This window comes from Rhincodon typus, chromosome 19, assembly GCF_021869965.1.
Source record: "Rhincodon typus isolate 14 chromosome 19, sRhiTyp1.1, whole genome shotgun sequence".
NCBI lineage: Eukaryota > Metazoa > Chordata > Chondrichthyes > Orectolobiformes > Rhincodontidae > Rhincodon > Rhincodon typus.
The window spans coordinates 44762759-44781018 of NC_063350.1; the positions used below are offsets into that span (position 1 = coordinate 44762759).

Below are 18260 nucleotides of genomic sequence, written 5' to 3' on the forward strand. Positions count from 1 at the left end.
TGGCCTGCTGTGTTCATCCAGCTCTACACCGTGTTATCTCAGATTCTCCAGCATCGGCAGTTCCCACTATCTCTGTAGCAATTTTAACGCCGCTGTGAAGCCTCTTCTAAGGATGCCCACCTTAAAGAAGTTACCCTCTGGAAAAACCCTCTCCCACTTCAACCCTCCTGTACTCTCTTCGGTCCTGAAACTGCTTGACCACGTCCTAAAGCAAACCAAGTACTACAGCCACATTGCCTTTCTGAGTACCTGCCTACGGAACCAGATCATCCCCAACGGACTACAGTCCACATTTAAGCCTTCCCAATTTGGCCCCAACAGCGACGACCGCTACATTCAGAACATTGATATTCTACAGAAGCGTTTCTCCCTGCGACTTCTGAAATACACACTCGCTGCAACGCGCCGGCATCTCCAGATACTACAATTAAGCCTACCCCTTGCTCAGAGCCTCCCTCTCCCAGACCTGCAAAGCACCTCATCTGTCTTTTATTCTTCGTAAGATCCACAACCTGAACTCACAATTCTACTCGGCTTTATTAGACACTAAAAACCAAAAGTACTTTCAACTTACTGGTGCCTGCCACCATACCCAGGACCTTCCCCACCATGTGCCCGCTGCCATTGGCCATGTGGCCACCTTCGGACCACCAACGGTTTCCACAGATGATGTCATATCTGCCTCCGCCCAATTACCCACTTCTGGTACTGCCGACACCATCGACACCACTGCTGATGCCGCCGCCTCCATTTCCGAGGCCACCACAGACATCGAGGTCGCCGCTGCCACCAACATCCAAGATTTACTGGCCGACGTCGCTCCACCCACTGCCTCCACAGCCAGCATCTCCAGACGAGTCAATAGCACCCAGCCCTGCCGAGTCTTCACCATCCCCCCAGACCTCCCCCTTACTGAGGACGAACGGTCAGTCCTCAGTAAAGGGCTCACCTTTGTCCCCCTCCACCCACACTTTGAAGAATACAACTCACGTTTGGACACTGAGCAGTTTTTCCGCCGCCTCCACGCTCACTTCTTTAACCGTGAGCCTAACCCTCCCTCTACTGACCCCTTCTCCCGCCTCCAACACACCCCCTCCTCCTGGACACCACCCCAAGGCCTCCTACCCTCCCTCGACCTCTTCACCTCTAATTGCCGTCGAGACATCGATCACCTCAAACTCTCCACCCCACTCCAACCTCTCCCCCACAGAACACGCAGCCCTCCGCTCTAATCCCAACCTCACCATAAAACCCGCGGACAAGGGAGGCGCAGTTGTAGTATGGCGCACTGACCTCTACATCACCGAGGCCAGCCGCCAGCTCTCCGACACCTCCTCCTGTCGCCCCCTTGATCATGACCCCACCCCCGAGCACCAAACCATCCACAACCTCATCACCTGAGGTGACCTCCCACTCACAGCCTCTAACCTCATCATTCCCCAACCCCGCACCGCCCGCTCCTATCTCCTTCCCAAAATCCACAAACCTGACTGTCCTGGTCGACCCATTGTCTCCGCCTGCTCCTGCCTCACCGAACTTGTCTCCACCTATCTCAACTCCTTTTCTCCCCCTTGGTCCAGGAACTCCCTACCTACGTCCGTGACACCACCCACGCTCTCCACCTCCTCCAGAACTTCCAATTCCCCGGTCCCCAACACCTCATCTTTACCATGGACGTCCAGTCCCTATACACCTGCATTCCCCATGCAGATGGCCTAAAGGCCCTCCGCTTCTTCCTGTCCCGCAGGCCCGATCAGTCCCCCTCCACTGAAACCCTCATCCGCTTAGCCGAACTCGTCCTCACCCTCAACAACTTCTCTTTCAATTCCTCTCACTTCCTACAGAAAAAGGCGGTGGCCATGGGTACCCACATGGGCCCAAGCTATGCCTGCCTCTTTGTAGGATACGTGGAACAATCCCTCTTCTGTAGCTACACTGGCCCTATCCCCCACCTCTTCCTCCATTACATTGATGACTGTATCGGTGCCGCCTCGTGCTCCCACGAGGAGCTCGAACAGTTCATCCACTTCACTAACACCTTCCACCCCAACCTTAAATTCACCTGGACCATCTCGGATACCTCTCTCTCCTTCCTGGACCCCTCTGTCTCCATCTCTGGCATCCACCTGGAAACCGATATCCATTTCAAACCTACCGACTCCCACAACTATCTAGAATACACCTCCTCTCACCCATCTTCCTGCAAAAAGGCCATCCCCTATTCCCAATTCCTTCGCCTCCGCCACATCTGCTCCCGGACATCCCAGATGTCCTCTTTTTTCAAGGACTGCAACTTCCCCTCCACAGTGGTCGAAAATGCCCTCGACCGCGTCTCCCGCATTTCCCACAACTCATCCCTCACACCCCCTACCCGCAATAACAACCAAAACAGAATCCCCCTCGTCCTCACGTACTACCCCACCAACCTCCGAATCCAACGCATCATCCTCCGACATTTCCGCCATTTGCAATCTGACCCCACTACCAAAGACATTTTCCCCTCCCCACCCTTATCTGCTTTCCGGAGGGACCACTCTCTCTGTGACTCCCTTGTCCGCTCAACACCCCTGGCACTTTTCCCTGCAACCGAAGCAAGTGCTACACCTGCCCCTACACCTCCCCCCTCACCCCCATCCCAGGCCCTAAGAAGATCTTCCCCATCAAACAGATGTTCACCTGCACATCTGCTAATATGGTATACCGTATCCGCTGTTCCCGTTGTGGCCTCCTCTACATCGGGGAAACCAAGCAGAGGCTTGGGGACCGCTTTGTGGAACACCTACGCTCAGTTCGCAACAAACAACTACACCTCTCAGTCGCGAACCATTTCAACTTCCCCTCCCACTCCTTGGACGACATGTCCATCCTGGGCCTCCCGCACTGCCACAATGACGCCACCTGAAAGCTGCAGGAACAGCATCTCATATTTCGCTTGGGAATCCTGCAGCCCAAGGATATCAATGTGGACTTCACAAGCTTCAAAATCTCCCCTCCCCCGACCGCATCCCAAAACCAGCCCAGCTAGTCCCCGCCTCCCTAACCATTCCCCCCACCTCAAGCCCCACCCCCATCTCGTACCCACTAACCTCATCCCGCCTCCTTGACCTGTCCATCCTCCCTGGACCGACCTATCCCCTCCCTAACTCCCCACCTACACTCACCTTCACTGGCTCCAACCCCGCCTCTTTGACCTGTCTGTCTCCTCTCCACCTATCTTCTCCTTTATCCATCTTCTAACCGGCTCCCCGTCTCTCCCTATTTATTTCAGAATCCCCTTCCCCTCCCCCATTTCTGAAGAAGGGTCTCGACCCGAAACGTCAGCTTTCCTGCTCGGCCTGCTGTGTTCATCCAGCTCTACACCGTGTTATCCCAGCATCAACATTGACTTCACCAGCTTCAAAATCCCTCCAGCCCCAGCATTATCCCACATCCAGCCCTCTCCCTACCCCTCACCCCCCCGGCCTGACCCAACCTGTCCATCTTCCTACTCACCTATCTACTCCTTTCCCGCGGACCAATCACAATAACCTCCAACGTATCACCATCTCTCCTACCCTTCTCCCTGCCTCAGTCCCACGCCCCCCCCCTATTTATTTCTGCATTTCCTTCCCCGTCCCTAGTTCCGACGAAAGGTTTCAGCTCGAAATGTTGTCTTTCCTGCTCCTCAGATGCTGTCTGACTTTCTGTGCTTTTCCAACCTCACACCTATAGACTCTGGCTTCCAGCATCTGCAGTCCTTATTGTCTCTTGAGTTTTAAGAAAATTCTTTTAAGGCAATGTGTTTTATGGTGACCATGTAGCCATTGTTGACTGTTGTAAAAGCCTAACCCGTTTATGAATATCATTTAGAGAAGAAAATGTGCCATCCTTACCAGGCTAGCCTACATGAGGCTCCAGACCCACAATGTGGCTGACTTTTTTTCTGCCCTATGAAATAGCCTAGCAAGTCACTCAGTTCAAGGGATGGACAGCAAATGTGGGTTTGCCAGTAATTCCCACATCCCTTGCAAGAATAAAAAAATTAAGAGATTTCAGAAAAAAAGAGCTGAGGCAGCTGAAGGCTTTAGTATTGTTGGTTGTTCAAGAGAAGGAATGCAAAAAAATGATGTCAGGAGATGGAACCTCTGGGAAAGGATGTAACGGTGGAAGTACCTGTAAATACAGAACAGGAAAATTTTATGGAAGGCAGGATTTATAGACTAGAATAGGATGTTGAATTGAATCTGTTGGAAAATGAGAAACCCATATAGATCAATGTTAACAATAATGTCCAGTAAGTAGAATTTAATGAAATATAACATTAATGTGATGGAGTTTATGGAGGATTGAGGATGGGAGTCCAGCCAGAATAACATTAGATTCGGATGGTGGTGGTGGGTTGGGGTTGCTGGTGGGTACAAGTGCCGAGATAAGCAGGTGATGTGACAGAAATTAAGTAATTACAAATAAAACTCACCATTGGAAAAGTGATGCTCCAAAGAGGATAGGCAGAATGTTATGAAGTGAGGTATATGATTTACATATTTTAACATCATTTGTTTTAAACTATTTTGCAGATGACACCAAAATTGGAGGTGTAGTGGACAGCGAAGAAGGTTACCTCAGAGTACAACAGGATCTTGATCAGATGGGCCAATGGGTGGCAGATGGAGTTTAATTTACATAAATGTGAGGTGCTGCATTTTGGAAAGGCAAATCAGGGCAGGACTTACACACTTAACGGTAAGGTCCTGGGAGTGTTGCTGAACAAACAGACCTTGGAGTCAGGTTCATAGTTCCTTGAAAGTGGAGTCCCAGGTAAACAGAATAGTGAAGGCGGCATTTGGTACGCTTGTCTTTATTGGTCAGTGCATTCAGCATAGGAGTTGGGAGGTCATGTTGTGGCTGTACAGGACATTGGTTAGGCCATTACTGGAATACAATTCAAGTCTCTCCATTATAAAAAGGATGTTGTGAAACTTGAAAGGGCTCAGAAAAGATTTACAAGGATGTTGCCAGTAGTCAAGGATTTGAACTATAAGGAGAGGCTGAATAGATTGGGGCTATTTTCCCTGGAGCATCGGAGGTTGAGGGCTGACCTTACTGAGGTTTATAAAATCCTAAGGGGAATGGATAGGGCGAATAGACAAGATCTTTTCCTCAGGATGGGGGAGTTAATATAGAAGGCATAGGTTCAAAGTGAGAGGGGAAAGATTTAAAAAGGGAGCTAAGGGGCATTTTATTTTCCACACAGAGGGTGCATGTATGGAATGAGCTGCCAGAGGACATGGTGGAGGCTGGTACAATTACAACATTTAAAAGGCATCTGGATGGGTATATTAATAAGAAGGGTTTACAGTGATATGGGCCAAATACTGGCAAATGGGACTAGATGTTTCCATGCTATATATCTCTGTGACTCTATTTTGGATTTTAAATTACTGGCGTGTAGATTTTGGTCCGTGTAGAAGGCAGTTTAGTAATTAACTTGTTGGCCTTTCTGGAGTCATAATTTTAAATTAATATGCAGCAGAGAGATGATCACCGCCCTTCTGGAGTGATAATGGGAATTTGTTTGCATTCAGAGTGCTTTATTATAAGAGTACAATTATTGAGAGGCATTAGCTTTTTTTGGTTTTAAATAACCAAAAACTGCTTTCTGCTGAGGGAAAAACTCAGATTGCAGAAGGCATGCTGGGTCTGACCAGGCTCAGATTAAGAACACAGTTTCTTCTGGAGAAATTAGCTTGGAACAGTTAGGAAATAAGTACCTCAATACAAAGGCTTTAGTTTGAAAATTTCAGACTCGAAGTTTTTGGTTGGAAACCTCAAAGGGTTACTTGAGGCTATGAAAGTTTAAACTTAGTTATGTGGATTATCAAGAAAAGGCTATCATGTTCTCAAGTCTGGGAACCAAAAGAAACATTAAGTTAAATCTGTATATGTGATACAGAAGGAAACTCTCTACTACTTTTTTAAAATTACTCTATTATTTGGGTTCTGTAAAACTGGGGGAAGGGCTTCAAAAGCACGGTGGCATAGTGGTTAGCACTCTTGCCTCACAGCGCCAGGGATCCGAGTTCAATTCTACCCTCGGGCGACTGTCTGTGTGGAGTTTACACATTCTACCCGTGTCTGCATGGGTTTCCGGGTGCTCTGGCTCCCCCCCCACAGTCCAAAGATTTACAGGTTAGGTAGATTGGCCATGCTAAATTGCCCGTAGTATTCAGGGATATGTAGATTAGGTGGGTTATAGGGGATCGGTTTGGGTGGGTGCTCTGAGGGTCGGTGTGGACTTGTTGGGCCGAAGGGCATGTTTCCACACTGTAGGCATTCTATGAAATGTGTGGATCATTGGCGCAGCAAGTCAGTAAGTATAAAGACTGGAGAAGAGCTGGAGACTATGACAAATTTGGCTAAGAGGAACAGCAGTCAGGGAGAGATTGCTGACCTCAGTGGAACTGGAGGCTTGGACTGTATTTGCTTCAATGCACGAAGTAGAACAGGTAAGATGGATGAACTTACAGCCTGGATAAATGCATGCAATTATGTTGTTGCTACTATCACAGAGACATGGTTTAAAGAGGGACAGGATTGGCAGCTTAACTTGCTGGGATATTGACATTTTAGATGAAACAGAAGAGGAAGCAAGAGTGTTGGGGGAGTTGCATTACTGGTTCAGGAGCATATCGCAGCTGCACTGACGGAGGACGCCCTGGAGGGATCGTGCAGCAAGGCATTATGGGTAGAGTTGAAGAATAGGAAGGGTACAATCACAATGCTGGGATTGTACTGCAGGCTTCCCAGCTGCCGGTGGGAGGGACAGAAAGAGATAAGTAGTCAGGTTCTGGAAAGATGGGAAAAATAACAGGGTTGTTATGTTGGGTGATTTTAACTTACCTGTACTGACTGGGATTCACTTAGTTTTGGGATTCGGATGAGGACTAATTTGTTAGGTGTGTCCAGGAGGGTTATTTGAAACGGTACACGGATAGGCCAAAGAAGGAGGGGGCCATACTGCACCTGGTATTGGGAAATGAGCATGGCCTGGTGATCAAAGTTTCAGTGGAGGAGCATTTTGGGAATGGTGACCATAATTCCATAAGATACTTACAGATAAGGTGAAGAGTGGACCTCAGATCTAAGATTAAACTGGGTGAAGGCCAACTATAACCAAATTAGGCAAGAACTGGAGAATGTGGATTGGGAGCAGCTGTCCGAGGGTAAATCCTCACTTGGCATGTGGAAGTCGTTTAAAGACCAGTTGACAGAGTGCAAAACAGGCATGTTCTTGTGAAAACGAAGGACAAGAATCACAGGATTCAGGAACCTTGGATGACAGAGGAAATTATCAGCTTAGTCAAAAAAAAGGAAGCGTACCTGAGGTGTATGCAACTAAAAACAGTCAACGTCCTTGAAGGATATAGAGTAAGTAGGAAGGAGCTTAAACAGGGAGTTAGGAGGGCTAAAAGGGACCAGGAAATGCCCTTGGACAGCAGAGTCAAGGAGAATCCCAAGACATTTTATACGTATATTAGGAAAGTGGGTAGCTAGGGAAAGAATATACCCATTCAAGGATAAAGTAGGGAGGTTATGTGTGGAGCCAGAGGAAATGGGTGAGATCCTTAATGAGTACTTTACAACAGTATTCACCAAAGAGAGGGACATGAGGGAATGTTGAAGTTAGGGAAAGGTGTGTGAATACTCTTGGGCAGATCAGTATAATTAAGGAGAAAATGTTGGGTTTCTTGAAATGCATTAAGGTAGACAAGTCCCCAGGGCCAGATGGGATGTGTCCAAGGATTTGTCAGAGGCAAGGGAGGAAACAGTCTTAACATATATCTTTGCATTCTCTTTGGCCTCAGGCAAAGTTCCAGAGAACTGGAGAATGGCCAACGTTGTTCATTTGTTTAAGAAGCAAAATAGAGATAGTCCAGTAATTACAGCCTGTTGGACAGTATACAGAGACAGAATTTATTCAAATTTAGAAATGAATGGACCAGCTAGTGATAGGTAAAATGGGTTTGGGCAGGGAAGGTTATGTCTCACCAACTTGATGGATTTTTTTAAGGAGGTGACAAAAATGATTGATGAGAGAAGGGCAGTAGAGGTTTCCACATGGACTTTAGTAAGGTATTTGATAAGGTACATAGCAGGCTGGTACAGAAGGTAGAGTCTCACAGAATCCAGGGTGAGCTAGCTAGATGGACACAGAACTGACTTGGTCAGAGAAGACAGAAATTTGCGGTGGAGGGTGCTTTTTGGAATGCAATATCACCACTAGTGACATTCCGCAAGGATCAGTGCTGGAACCTTTGTTGTTCATAATATATATATGAATGTTCTGGAGGAAAATGCAGGTGATCTGATTATAAAGTTTACGGAGTTGCAGCTAGTGAGGAGGATTGTCAAAGGATACAGCGAGAAATAGATAAATTGCAGATTTGGGCACAGAAATGGCAGCTGGAGATTAATCCAGACAAATGCAAAGTGATGTATTTTGGAAAATTAAATTCATGTGCAAATTACACAATAAATGGCAGAAGCCTTAAGAGCTGATATACAGAAGGATCTGGGCCTACAAGTCCACAGATCCCTGAAAGTGGCAAAACAGGTTGATAAGGTAGTAAAGAAGGCATACAGCACATTTAGCTTCATCGTCCAGGGCACTGAATATAAAAGTTGGCAAGTTATGTTACAGCTGTACAAAACTTTAGTTGTGCCACATTTGGAATATTGCACGCAGTTCTGGTCGCCACAGTACCAGAAGGACACGGGTGCTTTGGAAAGCTTGTGGAGAAGGTTTACTAGGATCTGCCTTGTTCTGGAGGGTTTTAGATATGAGCGATTGGATAAACATGGATTGTTTTCACTTAAAAGACTGAGAGGCGACCTGACAGAGGTTTACAAAATTATGAGGCATTGATAAGGTGGATAATCAGAGGCTTTTTCCCAGACTGGAAAGGTCAACTACAAGAGGGCACAGGTTCAAGGTGAGAAGGGTAAAGTTTAGGGGAGAAGTGAAGGGAAAATTTTTCACACAGAGGGTGGTTGATGCCTGGAACACACTGACAGAGATGACGGTGGAAGCAGACACGTTAGCAATGTTTAAGGTGCATCTTGGTAGACACATAAACAGGAGGTGAACAGAAGGACAAAATGCACGTATGGCCAATGAGAAGCAGGTGTAAATAAGGATTCTGAATCAGCGCAGGCTTGGTGGGCCAAAGGGCCTGTTCCTGTGCTGGATTGTTCTTTTTAAAATTATGCTATTGGGATTGATGGGGTTTTTGTCTCATATTTAGAAATCTTTCCAACTGTGTTACATGTAACCATCACAGTTTGTTCTATTTATTTTCACTTCTTTGGGTTAATAAATTCTGTTTTATTGTTAAAACCAGATCGTTATGTTTCAGTGAAACATTACCACAGTAAATTAGAAAACTGTGATCTACCAATCTAGATTTCAGACTGGGATATGACTTGTCCACTAGTAATGTCAACCTTGATCATAATGTCAAATTTTATAAACAGATACTGAAGCAGAATTCACTCATTGTTTGAGCAGGAACCTTACAGTAGGTTGCAAAGGAGCATGAAAGAGAATGGTGAGCAAGAAAAGCAAAATTGAACTATTTGATGCATGTAGATAAAATCACTAGCACAAATTTGAAGAGCAAAATCACCTGCTTTTATGGTACTTTCATGCTTCATTGTTTCAAATATTTGGTTTCATGACACTGTTTTTCTGCCACATTTCTAAACCAAATTTCAAGATACTTTCTTTGTTACTCTCTTGATTCTAATTCTATTTGTAATTATTTCCTACATTTCACTTACGCATCTCCTTCAAACAAAAAAGAACAAAGAACAGTACAGCACAAGAAGTAGCCTTTTGGCTCACCAACCCTGCACTGACACATGACACCTTTCTAAACTAAGAACATTTTGCCTCCACGAGATCCATATCCTTTCATTCCCTGCCTATTCACGTATCTGTCAAGACGCCTCTTAAATATTTCTGAAGAAGGGTCTAGGCCCAAAACGTCAGCCTTCCTGCTCCTGTGATGCTGCTTGGCCTGCTGAGCTCATCCAGCTCTACACCTTGTTATCTTAAATATTGCCGATGTATCTTCTTCTGCCACCTCCTCTGGCAGCACATTCCAGGCACTTACCACGCCCTGTGTAAAAAAAAGTGCCTCTCATAACTCCATCAAACTTGCCCCTTTCAGCTTAAACCTATTTCTCCTGGTAATTGACATTTCGACCCTGGGAAAAAGATTCCCACCATCCATACCTCTCATAATTTTGAAAACTTCTATCAGGTTGATATCTCAACACAACTTAGAACAATCGTATGATAAAGCTCAATTGAAGCTATCCCCTCTCAGCAAAGCACATGCAAATAAATCAATAATATCTATCTATATAATTTATAAAATTGTGCATGACTTGAGTTAACAATGGTTTTTTTTGTGTTCCCAGAGAACTCTACAGATTTTAATATCTACAAAATCCAGCTCATCCACTCAAGTCTTTTCTGGTCCAAATGCAAAATGATCATCTCTCTCATTTCACAGTCCTCCTGCTACGTTTTTGGATCTTTTCCACTGCCCTAATTCCATGTTTTTCAGTTCCACGTTTCAGATTATATTCGAGGGTTTCAACTGTTCGTAATCCGATAAATATCTTTGCTTGTCATCATATTGAACAAGCATGAACAGCAAAAAGCACAGACATGATAAGCTGGCTGGCCTCCGTCATATTCTATCTGTATTTTTAAATGATTGAAAATTTTAAATTTAATTCGTAAAACTGTCTGAAACATGTTCAACCCAAATTTAAATGGACAGTATCACCACCAACAAATTCAATGCATTTTTGAATTTTAAAGTGCAGTTGAATACCTCTACTCAGTTATTGTATGATTCAGCATATCAAGTTACTGTCAACTCATTCTCATTGCACGGAATTGAAATAAATCAAACCTCTTATTTTAGCTGCAGTTATGTTGAAGCATAGATGTGACACACACTGATACAGTATCTAAGATGATGGTTCAAGCAATCTTCAGTTATCAGCATTTTCACTACTCAGTACATGAAGTATATTCCGAAGGTAATGCCTCTCCTGTCAGTACTAACTGCCTTGGGACTTAGCACACAATTGAAGCAGTGTGGCACCTCCTAAAGAGATGTCATGTTGAAGGTTAGTAACCAGAGACAAAAACGTACAAGGGGATTGCTAAAAGAATGAGAGGCAACCAGACGGAAAACTACTTTGTGTAACAAGAATTTAAGATCATAAGAAACAAGAGCAGGAATATGCCATTCAATAAGATCATAGGTGATCCAACCGTAGAATCAACTCCACTTTCTACCTGCTCTCAACACCCACTAAAATAACTCGCAAAATTCCCAGGTGGATTAAAAAATTAACAAACAGAGACTTGAACATATTCAGGCCTTTACTTATCTATTCAGCCCTCTCAGGTAGAGAATTTCAAAGATTAACAACAGGGAAGTTTCTCCTCATCTCCATCCTAAAGGGGATAACATTTATGTGTAAACTGTGGCCCTAGTACTAGATTTCTACAGAAGGGGATGCATTCTTTCAGCAGCTATCCTGTCAAGTTCTCTCACCGTCTTTTATTTTGCAAAAGTGACTGACACTCAGTCTTCCAAACTTGAGCAAAGGGCCAACTTTTCCATACAACACAACTCTTTCAGGCCTGGAATCAGCCTAGTGAACTTTGTCTGAACTGCTTTCACTGAAAGTAAGGAGATTAAGTACCCTTGGTGCAGCCTCACCATTATTCTATACAATTGGCACAAACTAGCCATTCAGCCAACTGATTTCCAAAATGCCCTGCTACTACAATGAGTAATGGATGCTAACATTTTCCTAATGATGACAATAAGGTAAGCTGACCTAGAGTTTGCTGCTGTCTGTCTCCCTTTTTTGAATTTGCGGTTTTCTAATTCACTTGGAACTCTTCAGCACCTATGAAATTTTAGAAGATTACAACGAATGAACCCACCATCTCTGCAGCCACTTCTCTTGAGACTCTAGGATGCAGGCCAATTAGTCCAAAGGACTTGTCAGCCTTTATTATCTATTTTATATCCCTAGCGGTGATTGTTTTAAGTTCATCCCTCCCTTTTTCGATTTTCTACAGTTCTCAAGATGCTTTTTTCTCAAGACAAGTCAGACACAAAATACTTGTCCAACGTCTATGCATTTCCCATTAGTCTCAATTACTGACACACCAACATATCTTTTAGCTACTCTTTTCTCTCTACACACTTGTAAAAGGTCTACTATCAGTTTTCATATTTCTTGCTAGTTTTCTCTCATATACCAATTCGCTATTATTAATTTTTCAATCATTTTTTGCTGGTTTCTAAAATGTTCCAAATCTTATGGCAAAGCTCTAATCTTTGCAGCAATGCATTTCTTTCTCTATTCATTGGTATCGTTAACCTCCTTGGTTAGCCACGGATGGTGCATCATTCTTGGCACAATCTTACTTTCTCGATGAAATATCTCAGTTTAAAATTATTAAATAATCTCTCATTAAATATCTGCAGCTGCCTTGCTACCAACTTTCCTTTTAACCCATTTTCCCATTCTACATTAGCCATTTTCGTCTTCATACCTGGTAAATGACTTAAATTTAAGACCCTAGTTTCAGTTCCACATTTCTCATCCTCATATGTGACATTCTGTAATGATAATTCATTTCATGGATTCTTTACTAGTTAATCCTACTTCATTAAATTCGTACCATAAGGAGCAGAAGTCAGTCACTGAGACATGGAGTCTGCTCTGCCGTTCAATGAGATTTTGGCTGATCTGATATTCCTCAACTCCACTTCTCAGCCTTTTCCCATAACAGTAGTTTCCCATACTGATTAAAAATCTAACTATTTCAGGCTTGAGTATACTGAGTAAACCAGTCTCTAAAGCCCTCTGTGCTCAAGAATTTCACAGAGAAGAAATTCCCCTCATCTCTGTATAACTTGGGTGACCACCTACTCAGGTTATGCCTTCTGCTCCTAGGCTTTTCACAATGGAAACAACTCCTGATCTACCCTGTCAAGCCCCTTAAGAACATATACTTTTCAATATGGTTGCCTCTGTTTCTTCTAAACTGCACTGAGTACAGACCTAAACAATTCAACTTCTCCTAAGACAATCTCCCCATACCAGGATGAGTCCAGTTAACTTTCTCTGGAGAGCCTCCAATACTAGTATATCTTGCTTTAGCTCAGGGGACCAAAACTGTTCACAGCATTCCAGGTGTGATCTAACAAGTGCCTTGTATGGTTTGAGTAAGATTTGCTCATTTTTATGCTCCACTCCCCTTGCCGCTGGGTTGCATAGTGGCTCAGTGATCAGCACTGCCACCCCACAGGGTCAAGGACCCGGGTTCGATTCCACCTTCAGAAAACCATGTCTCACTCTGGATGGGCTCTCTCCTTTGTGACTGTATGAAGCTTACTGGTTGAAAACTGAATTTAAGGTGGAATCTGAACCCATGTCGATGGAACATCAGCCCAAATTTCTGGATTACTAGTCCAGTGAGATTACCACTACGCCACATCCACCTCTTCACTCTAATGAATTCAAAGTCCTGTAAGGATGCTGCAAGCCAACACATTCCCACAGTACATACACCGTTCTTTTAAGCATCTCATTTTCTTACCTTGACTGACTATTCCTGCCAATCAACACCCCTACCCCTGCTTTTTGTGATTTATGAACAAGGACTCGCAAATACCTCTGCACTGTAGCTTTCTGCAGTTGTTCTCTAAGTAAATAATATTCAGCTCCTCTATTCTTCCTGCCAAAGTCCATAGCTTCACATCATATTCCAATTACAAAGTTTTGGTCCATTGACTTAACCTGTTATATCGTTTGTCGACTTCTTGTGTCACCTTAACTACTTGCCTTCCTACCTTGTGTCATCTGCAAACTTGACTATAGTGCATTCACTTCCCTCATCGAAGTCATTATTGTATTTTGTAAATAATTGTAACTCAGGCACTGATCCTTGTGACACTGCGCTAGTTACAGGTGGCCATCCTGAAAACATCCTTAGTATCCCAACGTCTGTCTTTTATTAGTTAGCCAATCCTTTATCCATACTAATATATTCCTCCAAACACGATGGGCTCTTATCTTATTAAGTAGCCTAATGTAAGGTACATTATGAAACGCCTTCGCGAAATCCAAGTATATTACATCCACTGCTTTCCCTTTATTTATCCTGCTTGTTATGCCCTCAAAGAATTATAGTAAATTTCTCAGGCATGACTTCTCCTTCATGAAACCATGCTGACCCTTTATAATAGACTAATATATTCCAAATAACAGACGTTAAGCTAACTTGCCAACAGTCTATTTCTATGTCTCCCTTCCTTTTTGAATAAAGGTGTTACATTGGCAATTTTTCCAATCACTTTTCCAAAATATAAGGATTCTTGGAAGATTACTATTTGTGCATCCACTATCTCTGTAGCTACTTTAATAAATATCCGAAGATGCTCTCCATCAGGTCTTGACAACTTTCTGGCTGTTAGCTTCCTTAGTACATTTTCTTTAGTGATAGTTATTGTATTTATTTCATTTCCCCTTTTTTCTCCTTGATCATTCAGTATTTTTGGAACATTATTAGTGTCTTCTACGGTGAAGATTGGTGCAAAGTATTTATTCAACTCCTCTACTATTTCCCAGTTCCACATTAGTATTACTTCCCCAGCCTCTTTCACTAAGGGAACTATGCTCACTTTGGCCTTTCTCTTCCTTTTAGTGTATTAAAAAAAAACTTGATGTCAAGTTTAATACTTCTTGCAAGTTAGCTTTCAGGTTTATTTAATCCCTCATTTTTATTTTGGTCACTTCTTGTTGTTTTCTAAACTTTCCCAATTCTCTGGCCTACCACTAATCTTTGCCACATTATATTTCTTCTTTCAATTTGATGCCATCCTTAAGACCCCTGATTAACCACGGTTGGCTAATTCCCTTCCTGGAATCCTTCTTTATCATTGCGATGTGTTTTTCAACCGATGAACTATATTCTTAAAAGTATACTATTGTTGCTCGTGTTTTCTCTGCTAAACTTCTTTTCCAGTCCACAACAACTGGTTCTGCCCTTATTTATTTGTAATTACCCTTACATTTAACATAGTTGTTTCTGACGCAAGTTCTCCCTTTCAAATTAAATGCTAAATTCTACCATGTATGGTTACTGTTTTCCAGGAGATCTTTTACTCTGAGATCATTTAATAAACCTGTCATTATACATCAAATCTAAAATAGCCTGATCCCGAGTTAGACCCGCAACATATTGTTCCGGGAAACTGTCCAAATACACTATGAATTCTTCCTCATGGTTACCTCTGCAAATCTAACATTGCAACCTGTATGTAGATTAAATTCACCCAGAGTGGCATGGTGGATCAGTGGTTATCAGTGCTGCCTCACAGCACCAGGAATCCGGGTTTGATTTCAGCCTCAGGTGACTGTGCAAACTCCACACATTCTCCCCGTGCCTGCGTGGGTTTCCACTGGGTGCTCTGGTTTCCTCCCGCAGTCCAAAGATATGGATGGGTGCTAAATTGTCTATAGTGTTCAAGGATGTGTAGCCTAGGTGGATTAGCTATGATAAATGCAGGGAAGCGGTCTGTGGGATACTCTGTGGAGGGTCGGTGCAGACTTGATGGGCCAAATGGCCTCATTCTGCACAGTAGGGATTCTATGATTGATATACTACCTTTTTTTACATACTGTCAGTAGCTCCTGATTTATTTTCAGTCCTGTTATATTGCTACTGTTAAGAGGCCAAAAGATTACTCCTGTCAATGTCTTCTCCCCCTTGATATTTCTTACCTCCATCCTCATTTGGATTCTACATTTTCTAATCCAAGATCATTTCTTGCTTTCACATCTATTCCATCCCGTACCAACAATGCTACCCCACCACCCTTTCCCTCCTGCCTCTCCTTTTGAAAAGACATTTATCCCATAATAGACAGTTCCCCACACTAACTTCTTTGTAACCATATCTCCACAGTGGCTGCAAGGTCGTACCCAAATTCTATTTGTGCCATTAAGTCATTTATTTTGTTCAAAATACTATGTGCATTCAAGTAAAGAACCAATAATTTTGCTAATCATTTTTCTCCCTTTGACCCTATTTGCTGATGTTTTTCTACGTTTGTACACTTATTCCTCCTGTTGCATGCTGGGTATCATTAATGTCTGCCCTGTAATGTGGCTACATCATTTGTTTTGCAAGCCTACAGTTCCCAATACCAGGTCTCAAATAATCTGTTTCCTGTTTGGTTACAGAAAGAACCCCAAGAAACTGTTCAAAATACAATGTACAAATTCATCCCCTAGGCAATCTTTGTCTATTGCTTTCAACCAATACGAAGAGTAAAGTCTCCCCAATTTTGAGTGACTGTTATAAACCCCATTATTTCTTGATTTACAATGCACCCTACAGTTTAGCCTTTATATACTCCCAATGACTTCTTTCTTTCACCATTTCTTATCTCCATCCAAACTGATTTTACATCTTGATCCTCTGAATCAAGATCAATTCTCACTACTGTAGTGATTTCATTATTTATTAAAAGAGTTACCCAATCTCCTCACCTTCCTTGACAACAAGGTGCAGAGCTGGATGAACACAGCAGGCTAAGCAGCATCATAGGAGCAGAAAGGCTGATGTTTCAGGCCTAGACCCTTCATCAGAAACGTCAGCCTTTCTGCTTAGCCTGCTGTGTTCATCCAGCTCTGCACCTTGTTGTCTCGGATTCTCCAGCATCTGCAGTTCCTACTATCTCTCCTCACCTTCCTTCCTGTCTTTCCAAAATGTTGAACATCCTCGAATATTTAGGTCTCAACCATGGTCATTTTGCAACCACATTTCTACAATGGCAATCATATAACATTCAGTTATTTGTATTTGTATTATTAATTTGTCCATTCAGTGCACATTCAGAGAAAGAATTTTCAATCTGCCTTTTCATCATTTATGTCCACATCTATACTTTGCATCTGAATTCACATTAGCCAAAAAAAAATCTTGCCAGTATACTCCTATATTTGTGTTCTATTCCACCTGACACATTCTAGTCATCATTATCAATACTGCAATCCTGCATCACTGTTTCACCCTTTTTAACTTTCCAAGTTTACCCTCATATGAAACCTTTCTCCCGCTTCATTGCCACATACTAAGATTATATTTCAGTACTAGAGCAATTCTCTTTTCCATCTTATGATGGAGAGGATGGTATGTGCTATATATGTGTTTTATATTTAATATTTCTACATTATAGTATTGAAAATTAACATCATGAAATTACTTCTCATCACTTTGCCAGCCACAGTGACCTGTTGTTTGACAAACATGTCAAAGATTATAACGCACCTCTCTGTACAAGGGAGTTTAAAGCGATTCAATTAGAAGGCGAAACTCCTATGCTGGGACTGATGGCTGCATTATTGTGGCTGTGGGAAGATGGTTTATTGATATTTTCGAATCAACCTGTTCAGAGACATTATTACACACCTGTGGAGCTGGTGGGACTTAAAAATGATCAACGATGGAGCCCCACGTGAACTCGAAATAGTGTGGCAGGAAGAAGGGGGGTCCCTGTCAGTTACCGGCGATGCAGCCACAACTCGAGTGCCAGGCTCTGCGGCCTCGCTTGTCCCGGAGCCGGCCGGACTGGGGAAATGAAGCAGCTCAGGCTGACTGAAGATAGACAGGGGGCCCGAAAGAAGGAGGAGAAGCTGCTGCCTCACCTGGTAGTTCAGCAATTCGCCCACGTCCATTATCAGCACTGTCACAAGGAGAAGCTGAAATCTCCCTCACCGCTCAGGTCCCTGCCACACTGCCGTCAAACAAAAACAGACTCACTGCCGTATGTCCCAAACGGTCGTAAATGACCGCCAGTTGTCGTAAAGGCCCCAAGTTCAGCCAGGAATGATCTTAAAAAGTCTCAGGTTAAAACCATGGTATGGTTTTTTACACCTTCTTTTGCTAATGAAACTTCACTGATGTGTCTTTCCGAAGGGAAATTTAGGATTGATTTTAGTGAACTCTTCAAACAAATAAAAATCTGAAATACATTTAAAAGCAGAACTTTTTTTGTACTATTCAGGGCAGCTTTTGTTTTGGAGTGAAACAAATTTAATGTTTCAAGTTGATGAATTTTATCTCACCTGGGAAAGTCGTGAGATTTGTTAGTTATTAGGGAAGG

The 18260-nt window shown here is 43.2% G+C and overlaps 1 protein-coding gene across 1 annotated transcript in view; it reads right to left on the bottom strand.

The window, feature by feature from the left end:
• The window catches only part of ctnnbl1 (catenin, beta like 1), a 156668-nt gene extending 138718 nt beyond the window's left edge, over positions 1-17950 (bottom strand). Inside the window, exon 1 of the mRNA XM_048608403.1 lies at positions 17803-17950. Within this exon, the coding sequence (XP_048464360.1) occupies positions 17803-17832 (30 nt within the window). The 5' untranslated portion in view covers positions 17833-17950. The remainder of the gene's footprint in view (positions 1-17802) is intronic.
• Positions 17951-18260: the final 310 nt, after the last annotated feature.